This window comes from Pipra filicauda, unplaced genomic scaffold, assembly GCF_003945595.2.
Source record: "Pipra filicauda isolate LSUMZ 115617 unplaced genomic scaffold, ASM394559v2 scaffold4_size7858003_pilon, whole genome shotgun sequence".
In the NCBI taxonomy this organism is placed as follows: domain Eukaryota; kingdom Metazoa; phylum Chordata; class Aves; order Passeriformes; family Pipridae; genus Pipra; species Pipra filicauda.
This window is the reverse complement of record NW_024104643.1, coordinates 963,229-985,225: the sequence shown is the minus strand read 5'-3', so window position 1 is coordinate 985,225 and position 21,997 is coordinate 963,229. Positions and strand designations below refer to the sequence as shown.

The window sequence follows — 21,997 nt, the reverse complement described above, 5'->3', positions numbered from 1 at the left end:
CTTGTTTTACTTATCCATTGAGGCGAGAACTAAAGTCACAAGCAGAAGGTTGGAACTACAGTGGACATATCGCTACTTTCGTTTATAAACTCAGGTGACTAAGTTGCACGGGTCAGCCTGACGCAATATTAATCTTACCTTATTAAGTGCACTTTTCTTTCCCAAAAGTAGGCATATGGCATGTTTGTTTGTGCTTTGAATATGATGCTCTGTCTGCAGGGGTGTGTAATGGAGATCCTAGTGATGACCTGAAAATGCAAAACATGAGCATAATTACAAATATGGAGGAAATTGAAATGTTCATTAAGAGTTGGGAAATTGAGAAATCACTTGATGTAACAACCAGGAGGCCAGTAAGAAACTGTACTGAAGATAACTGCACATACTGTATGGAACTGTTAAACAGAAGCATTTTCATCCCTTGTCACAAGAAAGTGAGTACAAAGATCAGAAAAATTGCAGGTGCAATTCAAATAAAAGTTGTATAATTAAGAAAAGAGTGAGAGACATATGCACATTTTTTGTGTTCTGCTTATTTTCATATTTCAGTTGAACAACTGAATGGGTGGCTCTAATGCCTCCATCATGTTGCCTTTAGTACTTTTGTCACATTGTCCAATGTAAACACGCATTTATATTGATCCCTGTGCTATTATGCTGTTTTAAAAATTATTTATTTTTAAATAATTAATAGGAAATTCTCAAAGGAGAGACACCAGATCATCATGTCAAGACAAATACGTTCCAAAAGGGTTGTTTTTATTAAATTCTTGCTTGGGGTCACTGGAACAGAAAGCCTTGTGTTTCTCCTGCATACAACAGTGACTCATGCAGTCTGAGACTTATCTGACTAAGGAAATTTCCAGTTAAACAAATTTTGACCTAGTCACTATTATGTTGACAATTTGGTAGCATTTCTTACAAAAATCGTTATAATTTGTTTCTGAAAACTGTACTTCTTAATGATACAGTTGTAACATGCAGCCTGCCACTAGAGGTGGGTAGTGCAGCACAGCAGATTCCCAGAACAGAAAATGAGGAAATCCCAAATCTCTGAGGTCCGACTTTCCCCACTTAATTAAAAATAAAAAGGATTAATTACTCAAGTGTCTTTTTCTTCTCAGAGATGTGTTCAGATTCCTGATTTACTTCTTGCTGTTCTGCCTTTCCACCCTTAGTCTGTGTTGTGTTGCACTTTGGTTTTCATCACAGACAAATGCTGTTAAAAATATTGCAGGCAGCTGAACCCCTTCCTTCAAATTCCCAAGACCACTCCTCACTTTTCCCAGATAGAAAAAAAGGGAGGGAGTTCTTCTGAAAAGAAGGAGCTATATTTGCCGCAGAAACTTAGTGGGAGGGAGCAATGGTAAGCAGTTTGGAATCAAGAAGGGAGAGTAGCACCAGTGCAGCACAGTAGTGAATAGGCAGAATGAAACAAAATTTGACTTTTCCACCATGTTATGAACTTATGCAAAAGGAAACAACAGAAGTAAGAAAGGTTGCATCACCTGCGTTTAGACTTGGTAGCATAGGCTATCAGGTCCTACAGACATAGAAAGAGAGTAATAAATAATTCATTCAAAGCAGGATTTTATGGAAGGTATATCAGAAATGTTTAGCTGAGATTGTTGACTTTTAGTTGACAGGGTTATACTGAAAAGCTCTTGCAAGTAGTGTGAAAATCTCCTTAGGACTGCGTTCTGTGTTTAGTGATAAGCATAAAGAATTCTAGTTGTTTAAGTTTTGTAGAATGAGTGTTCTGAGAAAAAAGGAGTTTTTTAATTTAGGCACTACTAGTGACTTTTTTCCTCTTGGGGCTGTATTATTTCTTGTAATTAATGATTTATTTTAATTACATAAAGTCCTTATACTTTTTAGTTCCCAATTGCAATATGTTCCTAGGTGTCACCACAGGAATTTTGTGAGAAGATGTGGATCAACAGTACTTATTTTTGGAATTATGAGTGTGATGCACTTTCTGCGTATGTGGCTTTGTGCAACAAGCACAACATCTGCATTAAATGGAGGACAGCTGATTACTGTTGTAAGCATGTAGCCATATTCTATACACCATATGTCTTTAGTCATGAGGTTTTTTAGTGATTTAGTGTTTAGTGATGAGTTAAAAATATACTAGTTTCTATTATTATTGTAAGTGCTATCTCATTTTATCACAGCATGGGTAAATTTGGGTACAAGTTCTTAAGATGTATTGTTTTAGTCAAAGTGTCATGAATGAGTTTAATCTCAGTCAAATGACTTGCTTACCTGAAGTACTGTTAAAAGTATAAATGCCTACTTTCTGTGATACAATCATTTTTTCTTAGTAGCTATTTATACAATGAAATGCTGAAAGAATAACAGAAACACTCAATGTCCTGTTTTTATTTCTTGCAGCATTGAGTTGTCCTGAGGGCAAGGAATACCAGCCTTGTGTGCAACCCTGTGAAGCCAAGACATGCTTAAATAAATGGTTCTATGAAGATTCTCCCTGCTCCTATTTGAGGGAAGACTGTGTTTGTAAAAATGGCACCATTCTGCATAGAACAGACTCTGATCTTTGTATACCAGAAGAAAAATGTGGTAAGTACATCAGAACAGAGTAGTTTTGCAGATATGATGATATTAACCACAGTTCAGTGTAAGAGTTTAGGTTCTGTGCCAGTCCTCAGTAAGTGTGAATCTGGTAGAGGTCCATTCAACAGGGCCTTGCTGTGTCTCAAGATACAGCAGTTTATGCTTTCAGTTCAGTTCCATTTAAGACCCAGTGCTGATGCACTTCTGTTGGGGAAAAATGATGGTCATTCTTCCATACCTCTGAAGCTTTTCTTCCTCTAGTACTCGGGAGCAATAGTATGGGCAGGTTCTGTCTCTTGCCTTCACCCATTTTCATCCATAGTGAAGCATTTGTTCCTTGGGGCTTTTAAGGTCATCATCCTTCCTTGGATTCCTTTATCATAATGCTTGACAGACTTTTTATTTTATGCAATACTTTTATGCAATTCATGGTTGCTTACAGAAAATGGAGCTGTCTGCTTGTTGAAGGGATGTAATGGGATTTTTCTTCCAGCATGTACAGATAGTAAAGGACAACCCCGCTCTGCTGGGGAGAAATGGAATGGGTCCATGAGAAGCTGTTGCATGTATGGATGTTTAGAAAATGGAAGCATTGTTGCTGTAGAACCTGAATGCAATGAGGATCCACCACCAGTCTGTGAAAGAGAAGGAGAAGTTATTGTCAGTGTCATTGAAGAGAGAGCTTGCTGTCCCAAGAAAGTTTGTGGTATGTACCACACTTGTTTTCAGTAACAGAAGTGTAAGGTAAGTGCTTAACATTCACTGGCAGCTGACAAACTTTAGGCAGGATTCAAGGTAACATTTTTCAGAAGTCATTTTTAGGTACTTGTGGCTAGTTGGGCCAGGAATTCAGGCTTCTTTTCTATATAAGAACTGACTTGCTGAAATAAATTTTTTTCTTAGAAGTTCACCAGTTAAACAAAACTTCTGTCAAAAATTATTTTTTAAGCTCTTGCATGGAATTTAGAATATATATCAATAATATATATATATATAAATAATAAATTGATATATATTTGATAATAGAAGTACCTTGGTAACTGGGGCAGTCATCAGACCCTGTTTGCTTTCCTTACTAGTGCTTTGGTGTGACAAGCAGTATCCTCTGATCTACTGCTGTTTTCCAGATGTGGTTTTCTGTGAGCTGATCACTGCATACTAATATTCTGTCTAGCCATGGTTGTTAGGAAAAAGAATAAACTTATTGCTCCTAAAACATTAAGCAAAATGTACTTATTTCTTCTTAACATCTTCAAGGAAAAGGAGAACAAATGGTCCAGCTGATGTGGTGCTTTTGCGCATTAGATACCTGTAACCAATTCTGTATTGTCAATTTGCTTAGAGGAAATCAGTGGGACATTTTAGCTGGCTTCAGGTATAGGAAGCAGAGCAAGTAAATACCTGTTTTAGGAGGGATATACCTGCTTGCTTATGTTGAGCTCAAAGGTCTACACGATGGTATGGAGTGCACTTTAAGCTGTCTTGGGCTGCTCTTATTTAGTGGATCACTGTACTAGATGGTATAAATATCTTGAGCTATAGAACTTGCAATTGTATCTGTTTAAATACAATAAAATTGATTTTTTTTTTTTTATTCCACAGAATGTAACATATCATTGTGTGATGCCATTATTCCAACATGCAAACCCACTGAAAAATTAGTGGTAGGCTACCATCCCCTGTCCTGCTGTCCACAGTACCGATGTGGTAAGGGAAATACAAATGCACAGTTACTGGGAAGTTTTCCACACTTGCATTGTATGTTGAAAAAAAATTTACATTATGAGTTGTTTTGACTGTTAACAGAATGGGACACCATAAATAGCACCAGGCAATGAGATATGGTTTTTGTCCTCATTCTCCAATACTTTTTTTGTGTTTGAGTTTTTTGTAATTTCTGATTTACAGTCAATTTGGGGTGTTTTATTTTACTAAGTAGATCAAGAATATATTTTCTTTATCTTTTTGGTATTGTCTCAGTGACCCCTTTTATGATAGTGTTTTGCATCCTACAGAATGTGATCCTTCAGTTTGTTTCAATGCTTCCCAGCTGGACTGCAGAGAAGATCAATTTATTGTTGAAGCAAAACAGGAAGATCCTTGTTGTTTCTCACAACTCTGTGGTAAGAAGCCTCTAATATTTTTATGGAGAACTAAGGAATAGTCAAAAATTACAAAACCAGACAATAATTCTAAACCAAGTAACTTAAGCCAGGAATTCTTGGAGAAGTCAGTGAGACTTCACATGGATCAGGTTGACTGGAGCATAATTATTTTTGAGTTTGAGGATCTTTTCTTTCCAACATAATTTTGAACATCATACTTGAATTTTGTTAAGTTTTTATATAAAATCCATGAAAGTTCTGTTATATGAGTAATAAACACAATATTACTTGTTATTTAGTCTGTTAAATGGAATTCACATGTGCTAACTTTTTAGTATTTAAAACTTTGTAAATGTCTGTTTTGTTTTTTTTTTTAATATTTAGTTTGTGAATCCTGTATTGAGCCTGTTCCTTTTTGTGATGAAGGGGAAATTCTCACTGTAGACCTTAATACCATACATTACTGTTGTCCCCATTACTACTGTGGTGAGTGTAACTGTTGTCAGTTCCAAATTTAGTAAAAATGACAGACTCTGTGTGTGTGTGTAGATTTTTTTGATTCAGCATTTAGGGTAGGCTTCAGATATAGACTAAGAGATCTGACTGAAGGTGTCTCTATTTGAGGTAGATTCAAAGTTCTTGGTATGCTCAATGGTGGTCTAACGAGGCTAAGTCAGCGGAGTCTGGAGAGGTTATTTAGTTCACCAGACAGAATATAGTTATTTTCAGGATGATCTAAATACTAATATATTAACGTGGAACTGAATCCCATGCTTGGAGTGTAAGTATACTATTGTTCGTATATTAAAACAGATTTAATAAAACAGCTTTTGTGTTGTTGTACCTCTGTTGTACCATTCATTAATGCTTAGGCAGTTTCTTTGCACTTTTAGCTTTCAGGGGAAGGAGTAGACCAAGGGCCCCAAAAACTGCTGGGTTGATTACTTTTCAAACAATGAGCAGCCAGAAGAAAAATATTTGCAGTGTAACCTTGTCCCTTTCATAGCCTCATAAAACACATAAATTGTGCTATGTGTTCTTAAGTAATGTCTACAAGTATAACTGCTTAATTTAAATTGACTCTTATGCTGCTGCAGTCTTGTCCTATTGCACTCTTGCAGTGTAACTTCAGTTAATTAAATTGTCTTTCACAAAGTTTGGAATTTAGTAATTTTTACTTCAGTTTTTTCTGTGTTTTGGTCCTTTCCTTTTCCTAGCACTTTTGCCCAGGTGAAAGTTTCTGCAGAAGCCTTTGGCATTGTTTTTTGTCAAATTCTGGCATGTTTGATCTACGTCTTAGTGTATGATCTTCTTTCAAAGTAAGCCCCCTCTGATAAGAGAGGCAGGCATTTTCTTGTTAGGGTCATCTCAGGATGGCATTTGCTCCCTGTTATCTCATGGGAATGTGCTTTACAGCACATTTGTATCTGAGAAGAAAAAACCCCGTGTTTTCCAAAGACTATGATTTTAATTGTCTTTGGTAATAGTTATAATCTTGAGTGATTCTGAAGTAGGAAGAATATTAAATGAATCCTGTGTGATGTTTTCTGAAAATTTAAGCATGTTCTAAGGCAACTAAAATCACTTTTGAAAATCTTTGTTTGTTTTTTTAGTTCCAAATGTAATTCAGGTGCTTAAGAAACACAATCAAGTTTATGTAACATAACATTATTTAAAAAATAGTATGTCAAAAGAAATGTAAGCTGGAAAATATGAAGTAAATTTAAGTAAATTCTCATACGTGTCTTTTCCCCTCATTTAGTTTGTGATGAAAATCTTTGTTCTGAGCCTCCTGTGATTTGCACAGATGACATGACACCTGTGAAGAAAAAAATACTTGGGCAATGTTGTCCAGAATGGCACTGTGGTAATTATTACTTTATTCCTTAGTCACAACTGTTAACTAAAGCTAACAGTTAGCTAACTGATTAACACGTGGTTTTTTTTTTCTCCTCAGAATGTAATTGTGAAAATGCTACTATGCTGACCTGTAAATTGGTAAGCGGTATTTTTAAGATATTTTTATTAATGGTGTTCAGCCCTGTTGGTCTTCCCTTTATATTCCTTGTTTCAATTAGTTGCAAAGGGTGATGAGGCTGACCATGGACAGGGTGGTACAGCCTCCCAGTCCCCAACTCAAGAACGTGATTCAAACAAGTGTCAACTATTCCATGGAGAAATTTCGCTTTCTGTGTTGTAAGATGTCAAAAGAAGAAAAGCAACTGTAATATTGTCCTGTTCAATGTTGACACTAAACAATATGCTGGTAAGGTTTTCTACAGAAATAGTTCCCATTTTTTAAAATAATTAATGAGGAATGAGTTTTATTAGCATATATATTATCTGGAGAAACTTGGTTTTTCGTTAATCATTTATGCTTTAGATGACAATGATATAACATTATTGAATTTAGCTAATAGGAGAATTCATAAATATGTTCCTCCTCATGTAGTTTGTTGTAATAGGGACTGTGATCTGGAAAATAGTTATGAATAAATGTTCAAACTCCTGTTATAACCATAGTGATGATATTTTCCATATCAAATGTCCATATGTGAAGACTGCATAACATAAAGTCTAATCAGGGGTTTTAAATTTGAATTTCACTTATTTTTTGGAAGTAAATTCTTAGAAGGCAATCTTTTACTGATATGGGTATTATTGAAATAACTTTGTATCTCAGGAAAATAATGCTTTTTATTTACTCAGCTGTTCTTATGCACTTGTACAGAAAATGAAGTGGTTTTTTCTGTTTAAAGCGATAAATACATTGAATAACTTTGAGTGTGCTACTGTTTCTTGAGTACATTTTTCTCTTTTATGAAATCAGGGGTGGAAGCGATGAAAGTAATATTTTACATTTTTAGAGGAAAATTGTCTGCTTGGCACTACATTTAATTGTACATGACTTTGCAAACTTTTATCTTTTTATGCTCAGGGAGAAGTTAAAAAAATAGATAATAGTGTTTCCAGTGCCTGCGGATGCACTCACTACATTTGCGGTAACTTTTTCATATTCCTTCTTGTTGTGTTTTAGTTTTCAGCAGAAAGGGCATGCAAAGAAAGCAGAAATAGGACCACAGTAACCTTCTCAAATATAAATGCTCCTTTGTCTTGATTTGATGTTTGTCCACCTAGTTATGCAATTATACTCTCTTTTCTGGATATGAGGCTTTGTCTGCTAGCCCATCCATTTTGTGTCAATTCTTGCGGGGTGTGGGAGTGTTGTTAAACTGCCCGTGCTTTCAGAGTCAGGTACAGTCTCTCTGGTGAGGGGCATATGGAAAGCATGTTGTGAAGTGCAGCTGCATGTGAGCAGTACAACTGCTCCTAGTCTACTTTCAAGCACAAATGAGACACCACCACACCAGAGCAACAAACCTGTTCAGCCAGCACAAGAGTAGGAAGCCAGTCTTAAGATCAGACCTCTGCTCCCTTCCCTCACCCAGCTACCCTATGGTAGACGAGATTTCAGCTGCACTGTGCATGGGGGTGCTGGAGGTATGCTGCAGTCCTGACAATAACCCAGGCTAAACTGCCTCAAGGAGCAAAGCACACATTTATGGTACAGCTTGAGCAGATTACTGGCCTACAGGTAATGGGAGACATACTAGTTTAATTGACAGAAAGGCTACATTTTGTAATGTGCAGAATGGTTGAATGTCAAATATTAGAACTCTTTAAAAGTAAGAACACCACATTTTTTTTTTAACTTCCATTGTAGGAACACTATCAATTTTAGGCAGTTTTGCATTTTGTAGGATTTTCTTAAGTTGAATTATACTTTCTCCCCCTCTATTTTGGTAATTTAAACCATAAACAGTCAAGTCTAAAAGTTAGAATACTTTTGCATCGGACTTTGCCCTACTTTTGTCTTACCAGTGATTCTGTTAATTTGTTTGATGATTTTTTTGTCCCCCTCTGGTAACATTTATTTCTTTCCATTTTAGAGAAGGATGATGTGTGCATCTTCCAAGAGGTCACAGTACTGAATCCTGGACAGTCAATAATTCAGTACTTGGATGGAGACCTTTGTTACACTGTACAATGTTTACAAGAAAAAGATCAGAACACAGGATACAATGCCATGCATTTCACAATGATGAACTGTTCCCAGCAATGTGAAGCTGTGAGTATTCTTAAAATACAGGAATGATGCAATTTGTAAGCACAACTGCACAATTAGGATAAAAGTTTTAGTGAAAACTTTTGCTAGTCCTTTAACTCAGCAAGTATGAGAACTTAACAGTGATGATGTGTACCTTGTGTCTACAGGATTATTTTTAGAGGAAGGTTCTATCAGCATGTGTAAATGTATCTATCTGACCATCCATCCATCCATCCATCCATCCTTCCATCCATCCTTCCATCCATCCATCCATCCATCCATCCATCCATCCATCATCCATCCGTCCGTCCGTCCATCCATCCATCCATCCATATGTATATTGCTTTTCTTGGTATTTTTAGTTTTAGAAATCAAAGAATTTCCATATCTTATATGTTTAAAAATACTTGCTTGGTTTTTTTCTTTCCTTTCTTTCCAGCATCAAATATATATTCCTTCCTTCAGTCACCATACTTGTTGTGGTATGTGTCAAAATGTGTCCTGCTCTTTTCATACAGAGAATGGAACACTTGTTGTGTATGAGGTAAGTGTCTTTGGACAGAGATAGGAAATAACTATAATAATATAATAAATAAGTGTCTGACAGTCATTTCTTAGTTAACTCATGCTGTCAGTCTTGCTACATGCCTCCTTGCTGCTGTTTATACACTTAGAGACTATTTGTGATATACGATAGCAAGAGTGTGTTTATTTAAAGACCTGCCATTTCACACTATGTGAATACCTTATTTCATTTTATTGCTCATAATATTTTCTGTAAAGATATGTAAATGTCATAATTTACTTAAGGTTGGATATGCTCCAAGTGCAGGGAAGGGTTCAAATTTTCACTCTAAGTCATGTACTGTGATTTAGATATGTTCGGAGCTTCAGAGTTCACATCAGGACTCCTATGTCCCCCTCTTCTCAGGGCCACTCTTCTTGTTCTGGTTACTACAGAAAGGAAGAGTGCAAATTGAAGCCCTGGGGTTCAGGATCTTGATGGTGTGTCAGCATCCCCATACATGGAAATTTAGATGTGGCCATAACTTGGTTCATGCTTCCCATTGCTTTCAGAGCAAAAGAAACTAACAGGCACAGAGACTTTTAATTCTGCACTAGGACACCCATGCTGAACAGCGTGCTGGAGAATAGAACCATGGCTCCAGGGAGGAGTAGCCACTGGTAGTTAGAGGGTGGTCTTTCTCCTTGTCACCTCTGGATGGTATGCAAGACTTTTCACTCCAGTAGGCACTACCGCATGAGGGCACCAGTTTTAGAGACATTTGAAGTTGTAGATAAAGCTGAAATGTTTTGGCTTCCCTGACAATGGCTTTGGTTTATATATTCAGGAAGGAAGCACCTGGAGCTCCAACTGCACCAACTACAAATGTGCTAAGACTGCTGCGGGGGCTATCATACTGGGATCAAGTGTTGTCTGCCCCCCGTTTAATGACACTGACTGTACAAAGGTTTGTACTTTGGGTGAGGTAAGTGATAATAACTGCTCTGGAGTTTGGCTTACACTTGACAAGGCATGCATAGCTCATGTAGTTCCTTTAAATTAAAAAAGTGGTAAGTAAAAACATGTAAACTAGCAATTTGCAGTTATTTGCTATGCTCCTGTTTGCTTTTCAACTGACAAAGTGTCTGTGAGCAGTATAAAAATTTGGTTTGGGTCTTGATAACTGCTTTTAAAATATTGTGGAATTGGAATCATGCTTAACATACCACTATATAAAGTGCTAATCACTGTGTCTTAGTTTAGTTTAGAATAACAATTAGCCAAGTTCGTAGTGCACATAGACTATATAAATCAGATCAAGCAATCCAGAAATGCTGCATATAAAAGCCAGCCATATTAAAAATTCCTTAAGTTGTGCAAAGATTAGGAAGATGACAGAGATGACAGAGTATATATAAACTTTATTATCTCTTAAAATAAACTTTTTGTAATAAAAAATATCATACATGAAAGGGTATCTACCTACATCACATATCTAAAAATGTAAATGTGGCATACCCATATAACCTTTGAAGAACGTGTGTTCTTCACATACATTGCATATTTGTTTACAGTTTAATTTCTAATTTAATACTTCTCTAACTTTATAATACTTATAATTCTTACACTTGCAGTATACCATATATTTAATATAAACTACAAATAATAATAAATATATATGTAGAGAGGGTAAGTACCATTATAGCCTTGACTACAGATTATGAATTTAGTACAAGTCCTACTTATCCGTTGCATTTGTTTAAAAAAATCCTGAAGAAGGTACACTATCTAAAATTAGTGTCTGTATTACTTTGACTTTATGCTTGAGTTTCTTCCTTGGAACCATTTTGACACCATCTATTAGGATCTTTCCTTAGTAATAATGGTTAAGATTTTAAAGAATGGAGCCCTATAATTAACTTCTTGAGTCAGTCTGACCTGTTTTTCAGAGATGTTGAACATAGACTTGAACCAGTAGCTGAGAAGAAAGCTCTTCTGACAGGCATCTCAGGATCATTCAGGAATATGGATTTAAGTATCTGAGTTTAAGTGCTCCAAAGTTCTCAAACAGCTTATTCAGTGATTTTTCTTTAATGATATAAATAATGTATGCTCGCATGAAAAGATAGAAACTAAAAATGTCTTTTGTCTGCTGTTATCTTAAGAGTTCTATTCGTGATCTGTTGACTGCTTGATATGCAGTTCTGGGCTATACACATGAATTTTTTTAAACTATCCTAATAAGTCTCAGTGGTGGGGAAATAGATGTAAGTGGATAATATAAAAATACGTTTACAGAAACTAAGTGATTTATTCAAAGGAGACTAGATCAGATGCCAACTGAACACTACTGAACTTTCAGCAGTGATGAGTTCATTTTCAATTTCAAAGGTTGTAAAGAATTTGTGAACCAAACCTTCAGCTGACACATATCTGTGTAATTCTCTTCATTTCAGTGATACTACTTTTTATTAGATGAGCATCTTTAAAACATGGAATATCTTACCTTTTCATCAGGCACAGTGTTTTTTGCTATATTCCCCTTTTATTTTCCTAGAATGGCGGAATTGTGCAGACGTATAATGATGGCTGCTGCAAGACCTGTAAGTGATGAAGGCTGCAATATGTGCTAGTTTGGCTTTGATTTTGGAGGGCTTGTTTTTTAACCTCAGTTGCTGGGACATAAAGAAGGAAAAAGCATGCAGTCCCCCTGCAAATCACATAAAAATTGTTGTAGTTACCTAACTACTCTTATTAAAAGCTATTGCTTCATTTGGCTGCTGACTTGGTGATTTTTAACATTATTGTTCTGGAGTATAACCAAATCTCTCCAAATATAACTCATGGAAGATTAGAAGTTATCTCAATTAAAATAATGAACAAATTCTCTTTCTTGCTAAGATGGCTCTAAAATATTGCCTATATGATTTTCACCATAAAAGATAAGGACTTTTTCCCCCTAAAATTGATTCCTAATTCAGTGACATTTTGCAATATGTCTTCAAACCTACTGATTTATTTTGTATCCCTAATATGTATTTTCTAGGGCCAAAATACTGGAATACTTTTTTAAAAATCCCAAATGAGGAAAAGTTATAGTAATACCGAAGATAGTGACTCTTATATAAAATCAACTTTTTAGTAACTGGGAATATGTACACATTTTCTGACTGTGTAACTTTAAAATTTGATGAAATGTGACTCAGGCTGACATAAAGATTTCATAATTTTTGCAGTTTTACAAATTGATTGAGAACAAACAGGTTTTTGCTGCAGTTTTGACTAAGAAAAGTTTTATTACCTAGGTATATAATTATTTATATATAAAAACCTGTTGTTGTATAAAAGTAATTGTGTAGAGCAAGAACATGTTCAACACTTCAGAAAATCCTCACCCTCTTTTTTGGCCATTTTTGTCTTCAACATTAGAGTAAAATATATAAGCAAATTAGTTTTTGGAATTTTTGTAGACAAATGTTTACTTAATAATATTGACTAGCAAGTCACAGACTTACAACCATATACTATACAGTTATTACATAAAACTGAACTGCAATGTATTTTATATAATTTGATGAAAAAAGGGAATATTGATATTTATCTAATACAGAGTAATACCAAGTTATGCTAGTCTTAAAAAGTGAACTGTAAATGCTGATATTCTATTGTATACAAAATGTAGAAGATAAAGAGTATTTTAATACAATATAGTACATTTTTTAATGAGAACCACCATAGAGAAATAACACACCAAATTGTGCTACAATCTTAATGACAATATTCTTTCTCTCATGAGATAAGCTGTGTTGAAAAATATTTAACTTCCCCTCAAAATTAGGTTGGCTTTTTTTAGAAACTTAGTCTTAAGAATTATTGACTATTTGTTTACTTTTGATCAGGAAGATTTATAATTTTGGCCATGTTCTGTGGCCTCAGGAAAGGCATTGTTATACTTCAGAAATACTCGCTGAGGTGGCTGCTAAAAACCCCAGATATCATTCAAACAATTATATGCTATTTTATTTTTATTTTGTTTTATTTTTAACTAAAAGCATGTGCCCTGTGGTGAAGCAGTTAAGAAGAGTACTTACAAATAGAGCTTGCAACACGTTGGGGTTTTAATGGGGACAAATAACTTTTCTGAAAGACCTTGATTTAATGCATGCAAAGTGAGTGCATATATTTAATTCTTACCTTGCCATAGAGAGACTCATTGCAAAAGTTTGATTTAAAAGTAAGCATCATTCCAGTTTTGTGTTAATCAGGAGTGTAATAAAGTTTAGGCCATCTTTAGTGAGACTTGAAGCAGCTGCGCAGTTTCTAAATTGTAGAAGACTAACAGGAAAGCTCATCATCTTTTATTAAAAGAAAAATTGCAGTTGGCAGTGTAAGAATTAATGAAATGTCATTTATACAGAAATGTTTTTATTTCATGAGAATCTTCTATTCCTAATGATTCTGCCAGGTTCTGGATTGGGTCTATTACCCTTTGCCATTAATCCAGTAGTGCCTACTGATAGTATTAATTGTGAACCAGGTATTATTTTTAATACTGTATTTTCCTTTTTTTGATAATAGTGTAAGCAGTACTTGATATATATGTCATAGCTGTCATCATCGTTAAATGTTACCATGCATTTAATGGTTCTGGGCCTGATACTGAGAGATGCTGATCCTCTGTTGGTTTTCTAAAGCCTGGTTAAGGTTCACTGCTCAGCACCTGTCAGAATTAGGTTCATCCATTTATGGTTATTCCTCCTGCTCTTGCTGAAATTTCTTTTAGCACATGAATTTACTGTACAGGGTAGTGGTACTAAAAATGTTACTGAAAAAAAATCATAATTCTGAATACAATTACCAAGAGATTCTAAATCTGATCCCAGGTTTCTGAAATTATTGATGGAATTCTTTTTTTTTGTCTTCAAATAGAGCAAGAGTGTGTGTTATTGTCTGGTCTCACCTTTGCAAATATGGATTTATGCTGTATTTCTTCTTTGTCACAGATAATATGCTTTATAAAGTTAGGAAAATGTTGAGGGTGGGGCGGAAACATACAATTGCAACCACGTGGTGATATATACTTTTTACACCAGAAAATACAGAATGTTACAAAACTGTTGCATTACACTCATAATTCTTAACTTTTTAGGATAGGTGAGTCACAGAAACTCATTGCTGAAATAAGGAGTGAGTAACAAAGCACGTCTGATATTGAATGCAGATCTTTACAGTTCAAGTTTGGGGAGAGAAAAGTATAGCATCAGTCTTCATTAGACATCAGCACTTTATATGCTGAAATGTCATATATATCTCTACATGACTTGTAGCAATACAAAGATTGCATTGTCTACATGTACTCATGCTGGCAAACACTTTCTAATGGAAATACCACAGAACTTTTTCTTAAGTGTTTCTGAGGAAGGAAAAGCAAGATAACAACTTCAATCATACAGCAATTTGCTAATTCAGTAACATAATCTTGTTTTACTCTGAATGCACAGATTAAAATATAACTGTACTCTGCAGCAAACCTAAGTTTTAAATACTCAGTGGAGCTGTGGTTGCAGAATATCTTGGTTGCTCAGAGGTCAATTATCTTATAAAAGTACTCACAAGCTTCTGGAGAACAGAAGAGTTCTTTTTGCGTACACCCAACCATAAAGGCATGTGTGGAAGGCTGAGAAACTCTGCTGAATAGTGCTTATTATTTTATATGCTGGATATCCAGAATGGTTCCACAGCAAAAGTAATACATGATTTTGATGGGAAGTGAAATAGGAGATCTAATTAACTTCTGTTACACAGATAGTAATAACAGTCTTATATGGAGTGCAGCGTGAAAAATTATATTTTTAATTTTTAATATGTTAAAAATGGCTTTGCACTCTACAGTTTTATTTTTCAAATAGAAGGAAACAACTCCTGTCAATATCTCCCAGATTGTACATAAAAATTCAGTATTTCCCTAATCCTAGCTCTGTATGCTGACGCAGTGCTAAATGCTTCAAATCTAGTGATAAAAAGTGCACCATATTTAGCAAATGGATGCATCTCTCTCTTTCAAAGCTTCCTTGAAGGACATCTTTTTCAAAAATACATTGAAATTATATAATTATATTTAATTTTTAAACCTGCAAAATAGCATCAGTGTAATCACGTTCACAGCTTCACCTTTTCAATGTTAAGTTCTGAAAATTTTCTAAAATGTAGAATTAAAATCCTATTTACATTCAAAATTCCCAATAAAACAGAATTAATTCTAATACTATTCAAAATTACTCGAGACATCTTTTTTCCTCATTGCTTATATTTGTCTTGGCATATATGCAATTTAAAATCATATTCATATTTTAATATTTCTAAAATCTCTAGAGCTTATTTGGGCCACTCGGTGGCTCATATGTACCAGCTATAAAACAAATAATTCTGCACAAGAACTATTTGCTAATATATTAGATTTAAAAAAAGATATGGAAGTAATAGTTTCTGTGTGTACATTAAGGAAAACAAAGTATAATTATTTAAATTATGTTAATAGTTTTACTTTTTTTTAGTAGCAAATGCAGTACAAAAGGTGTATTAATTCAGTATACATTTTCTGTATTTTTTCAGGCAAAAAGGAAGAAAGAATTTGCCAAAAAATGACAATCAGGACAACCATAAGAAAAAATGACTGTATAAGTCAAAGCCCGGTAAGCATAAAAGAGCTGTTTTGATGCTGGGCCTGTGGCATGCCAAATCAAGTACTAAGAAATCGGTTATAATGAACAACAAGCAAAAAAAATGCTACTGTCTTCTTAAAAGCAGACCTTTCATCCTAGGAATGTTATCCTACTCATAAATACAGTAGAACTAGCTGTTCCAATGACTGAAACACTGAACCCTCCTACTAGAAAAACATCTGGCTTCAAATGAAAAATACACACCATAATTGCTTGTGACTAATGAAAGCATTGAACTCTTCGGCACAAAAAAACCATCCCACTCTAAAAGAGGACTAGAATGTTTCAACTTACAATGTGATGGAAACACTGCTCCATTCCCCTTTGAGGACCTTTACGCTCTGTGTATCTTCTCCTGCACATAGCATGGGTCTCCATATCATAAATTCTTGATCCCATTTATTTATGTGTCTACTTAAGACATCCTATTTCTCAGCTTTTGTGTAGCCCCATCTGCAGAACCCTGGATATTTCCGAGTAGCAAATGTATTTCTCACGTAGCACTTAAAAGAGAAGCATTTGACAAAGTAGCTTAAGACTTCCAAAAGGCCTCTGGTAAGATTCTATTGAAGAACCTAAACAATCGTTAGGGAAGAGGCAAAATATCATCACATGTTAAAAGACATCCTCTAGAAGTTCAACAGTGATATGTTCAAATTTTAATAGTAGGGGGGTGTGGTGTATTTATTTAGTTTTAGAAGAAGGGTTGGTAAGGAGGGAGTATAAATATATAGATGAAATTACAGTAATTTTCCAGTTAAGAGAAGATGCTGGAGAGCTTCACAGTTACTTTAGTAACTGTAGTACAATTTAGGTTAAGGGACAGCAATATGACAAAATAAAGACATGGTATTGACTAAATGAAGAATATTAAAATGAAAGATTTTGTCAAACCTCAAAGGTTTTTTAAGCTAGTTGAAAAGATCCTTGCTCTGTTGTCCAGTTCTTTGAAAATCTCTGCTTTCCTGCTGACAGAAAGGCTAACTAAGAGCTACATTTAGGGAAGTGGATAGGCAGTGGAAACAAGCTCATTCTAGAGTATCTTATGATTCAATGCTGCAGTACTAATGAGAGTACTCTGTGGAGCTGTGGTGCTTCTGCATTGCTGCAGAACTACAATGTTCAGAGAGGAGCAATAAGAATGTTGGCCAAGTTATGACTTGAATGACACAACAAATGAAGCCTTCCTTTTTATGACTTTCTGTTGTAGATCATATTTCCTTCCCTCTCTAACCACCTCTGAAAAAGACTCACCACCATCCCACTTCTATTTGTATTACAACCCCCTTCTCCCAGTATTTTCTTACTCCTGATTTCCTTGATAGCTGCACACCCTTTGCACAGTCCAGATTCCCTTACCCTTCACCCAGAAGTACCTCCAGATTTTCATGTCCTCAGAATTCCTATTCATACCCTTAGCTCCAATTCCTTTCCTCTTCAGCTCCCCTACTGGCACTCTTTTTCAACTGCGTGATTTTGACCAATCAAATGGTGGTGTCTGTTCTGACTGGTTTAGAACTACATACACGTAGTAATCTCTAGCCAGATTAATACTGTCAAACTTTGGAAAGGGCAGAGTATGATTACATTTCTTTAATTAATAAGTGGGACTATTAGTGGTTAGGACAAAGTCTTTTTTTACCCCTGTTAAATTTCAGAAAACTTAAAAGCTGTCAGAGTAACTTTTTGGTCTAATTTTTATGGATATGGCACATTTCATCACAGGCTGCTTGGAAGGGAGTGGATCAAAACATCTTTCATATGCCCCACCTGCATAAGAAATCAGATTTAAAACTATCACAGAAAGAACTAGATCTATTATAGCCATTCTCAATTTCCCAGCTATTAACACTGCTTGTTTTAATTAAAAATTATTTTTTTTTCTGTCAGATTATCAGATAAGAAAATTCCTCAGATAATGTAGTAGTGAGAGAAAGTGACTTCAGTCTAGAGCACACATAATTTTCTAGCCACTCTGTGCCCTTGTTGATTTGTTACTGCATCTACTTTTTGGATACATTTCTTAGAGTGATAACACAACCCTCAATCACAAGCGATATGAATAAGAAATGGGAAAGCCTTTCCACTGCTATGCTTTTCCTCTTGAACCTTCAAGGAGAAAGATAGACTTCCCTTCATTTTCCTTAGAAGAATTTAACACATGATTAAACAATAAAGAATAGTTTAATTAAAAAAAAATATTTTAAATGTGGCTAAACTTAGAATGAATGACTTTTAGAAGTTAAAACAATTTTTTAGACCAGAGTCCTTCTCAAATGTAAAAATGGGTTTTAATCACAGAGAAGTTTGAAATGTAATATTTTTACAACAAAATTTAAGATGTCTAATTTCAGTTCTTATTTTACTTATAGATAAACGTGGCTTCTTGTGATGGAAAATGCCCATCTGCAACAATTTTCAATGTCAATATTGATAGCCATTTAAGATTCTGTAAATGTTGTCGAGAAATTGGAACACGTAATCTGACTGTACCACTGCGCTGCTCAGGAAATGGCACTGAAATTATGTACGTCCTTCAGGAGCCTGTAGACTGCTCATGCCAATGGAACTGAACATTACTGTGGATACAATTTAATCTGAATAAATAAAATGAGTTTCCTTTCACCAGACATGATTTTTTGACTGTGGATGGTTGTAGTAGTCTGCAGGGATAAAAAAAGTCCTCAGTTATGCTTTATAATGTAACTTTTCACAAATTTAGTAAAGATGTTGTTTGTTATTCTTCAAATTGTCTTTTAAAATATTGGCGTGTATAGAAAGAAAACGTAAATCCTTTTGGACAAGGTGTAATCATCATTTATTTCTACTCAGTGGCTTTCTGATGAGCTGTGTTTCCAGTCTTTTAAAATTTTGAATTGTGGCTACCTATCAAAGTTGAGAATTTCTCAATGGTTCATTTGCTTTGAGAACTCCAGTGGAAAACTATCACTGGTCCCATGTTTAAATGGGAAAGAAGCATATTAGCATTTTGAGAATGACTGAATTATTTATTTAAAAAATAGAAAGTTCAGCTGCAACACTTTTTTTCTTGTTTAAAAATCTATCTTTTGTCCATAAAGCTGTTATCAATGATTCTACTCTGCTTACACTGTAAGTCACTGAGAAACAACACAACTATGATCTGTAAGTACTTGTAGGAAATCTTCAGAGTACACAGCAGAATCATAATAATATCTTTAAACCTTAGACATATATTTAATTTTTTATGTATATTATAAATATGAAGCATGACTAGGCAAAGGCTCAAGATTTCAAGCTTTTGTGCCTTTATGAAAATATCTAAAAGCTGTTTCTGCTATGAAAAATTCTATTTTATATCCATTTTTCACTTTTCACAGAAAAGAAATTGGCTGTCTGCTAGTTATAGAGTAAGATTCCATGTATATATTTATTAGAAAATACCAGAACATTTTAACTATTCATAATGGGTTTCTTCCTTTGTTTTCCAGTCTGAAGATTTGTATTCAGTATATTTTTATAAAATGCATTTTTAAAAAAATACTGAGATTTGGATTGAATTTACGCTTCACAACTTTTGAGTCCAGGTAAAAAAAATCAAGTAAAATAAATGTTTTGAAGGGCTTAGGTGAGTTATTCATGCTCAATCAAGCTGTGAATGTCCATGATTCAGCGCCTTAGGCTGAATGTAATCTCCCCTTTATTAAATATACTCTATAACCTTCTCTTAAAAATTAAGGATACAATTTTAGGCTTGTTTTTATAAGATTACTTTGCTTTATGAACTCACTGAATGAAAATCGTTTAAAGTATAACAATATTTTCCTTATCATCAAAATTGATTCAGAATTAAAATTCTTGTCTAAAACTCTGAAAACCTTTTGACAAACAGTTTTAATTTCAAGCTGTTGTCATTTAGTTACAAAAAGGTTGGATTATCACATAGATTATTACAATGAAAAGTAAGTAGTATAAAATTTAAAAACCCCTTTAATATCCAAGGCTATTTTGCTACTTCGTGTGACAAATCTTTAAATGTTTGTTATATTCAGTTTGATGGCTTATAAAGAAAAATAGCTTATCTAGGGAAATCTGTCTTTACTAACAAGACTCATCTACTCATCCATATCCTTAAAAATAGTGACTTGGTTTAAAAACTAAGGAAGAATCCATTGTATTATCAGTAAAATATTTAGCCATTCTGAGGAAATAATGATAACCCAGTGATCAAAATAAAGTGACGCTTTGAGAAAACATATGCTTCATTTGCACATTTTTATAATTTGTATGGCAGATGTTTCAAGTTGTATTAGATACCAGGGCCTAGAACCAAAATGTTCTCTGATACTGCTGTCAGAATTTGTATACAGAAACTTTTCACGTGGGCAAGAAATGAAATTTAAATCATAATAATAGCCATAGTTTATTTACTCTTAGAGAAATTAAAAGAACAACTTTTAAAAGAAAAATATATCCTTAGAGCCTTTTGATTTTTTTAACACAGAGATAGGAATCCTATATTTGCATTAAGAGAGTTTGGCCCAAAACTTATTAATGAATTTAGCATTTGATAAAAAGGAAGCTCTCACAATACAGCATTTTTTCCATATAATCACTGAACACTTTATGTGTTTTGATTGAACAGCTGTGTGTTTTATAAGATGTGCTTTTCTAAGATTTAGAACTGTATTTGTAATTAAAAAGAATTTAATAAGCATCATTTTGCAGAGTGATAATAAATCAGTGTTGATGCAATAATTTACCTTTGCCACAAAAAAGAATGCTAATGCAAAATCTTGGGCAAACCTGGAAATTAAAAAAGCAGTTATGTTTAAAATTAACTTCATGACAACCTGTAATGATATCAAAATGGTGTTAAAATATTTTTTTTCCCACTCACCCAATTTTGTTTTTTAAAATGCAACTGTAGGGACTGAAGCCTATGGCAGAATCATACATCTTCAGTGTGGCTGGATAGGGTGGCTCTAAGGTCGCCTTTCATTTTACAATTAAACTTCAAACTTGGGCTGCTTTGGCCTGGTCAGAAAATGAACAAGATTGAAACCCATGAACCATTTCCTAGACAGCCAACCCACCACTGTTACCTCCATGAAGATGACATTGGCACAATGTGGTACATTTTATACAGTGTGAACTAACCCTTGCAGGCCTTGCAGCTGATAGAAGATTTGAATGAGCCTGCAGTGTGGCAGGACTGTTCTGCTCTAAATGTTTCCTCTGTCTGCAACTTAAATATGAATGTAGATGCAGTTTGTTGTTCCGTCTGGGTTTTCTCATCTCTCTTCAACTCTGCATTCCTGCCTCAGATTGTGTGTAACCCTATTTGCACAGATGTCATGTGAGCTGCTTTGGAAAACTGAGCCAACTTGAATCTTACTTAGTTAAATATGAAAATTAATGCCTGTTTATTATTGACTAAAAGACCTTTAATACACAGAGTTCCCTCTCTCCTACCCTCTCTGGAACAAAGACTCAAATAATTTCTACTCCTCTAAAAGAAAGGCTGAGAATGCATGCTTCTGAAACTCCCACACTGTCATTGAAAAATGTGAGGAGCTGGGGAGAAGTGTGCATGATGGAGTGCAGCCCTGCTGCAGTCCTGCCATGCCTTGGCATTTCTCCCATTTGTAGCTGCTTCCACAGGCCCTTCATTCCTACATTGCCACTGCTTTCTTCTACCTGTGCTTGCAGAAGAAGTTCTGCAATATAAAGGAATGCGCATAAAACTATGCAGATATTTTAGGGATTAACATAAATAAATCTCTATACTTAGAATCAGATTGTACCTGAATATACCTCTATAAAATAGTAAGTCTTTGCCTGTATTATTTATATTTGACTTTTATAATTCCATTGCCTTATTACTAGGCCATTTGTTAAGACCAATTCTTGCCTCAGTATGCAATTAGAATTTGAAACACAGCTTTTAAAATTAGGTTTAAACCACTTATTTTGTGCTTTTATTAATAAAATCTGAGAG

General features: G+C 34.7%; 1 protein-coding gene across 1 annotated transcript in view; it reads left to right on the top strand.

Annotated features, from left to right (window-relative positions):
- OTOGL (otogelin like) overlaps positions 1–18,642 on the top strand; it is a 90,755-nt gene extending 72,113 nt beyond the window's left edge. Inside the window, exons 44-59 of the mRNA XM_039386728.1 lie at positions 220–434; positions 1,903–2,044; positions 2,398–2,583; positions 3,071–3,283; positions 4,180–4,284; positions 4,593–4,700; positions 5,067–5,168; positions 6,445–6,549; positions 6,640–6,680; positions 7,621–7,684; positions 8,633–8,811; positions 9,230–9,334; positions 10,143–10,262; positions 11,853–11,898; positions 15,908–15,987; positions 18,390–18,642. Coding sequence (XP_039242662.1) covers positions 220–434; positions 1,903–2,044; positions 2,398–2,583; positions 3,071–3,283; positions 4,180–4,284; positions 4,593–4,700; positions 5,067–5,168; positions 6,445–6,549; positions 6,640–6,680; positions 7,621–7,684; positions 8,633–8,811; positions 9,230–9,334; positions 10,143–10,262; positions 11,853–11,898; positions 15,908–15,987; positions 18,390–18,590 — 2,012 coding nt within the window. The 3' untranslated portion in view covers positions 18,591–18,642. The remainder of the gene's footprint in view (positions 1–219; positions 435–1,902; positions 2,045–2,397; positions 2,584–3,070; positions 3,284–4,179; positions 4,285–4,592; positions 4,701–5,066; positions 5,169–6,444; positions 6,550–6,639; positions 6,681–7,620; positions 7,685–8,632; positions 8,812–9,229; positions 9,335–10,142; positions 10,263–11,852; positions 11,899–15,907; positions 15,988–18,389) is intronic.
- Positions 18,643–21,997: the final 3,355 nt, after the last annotated feature.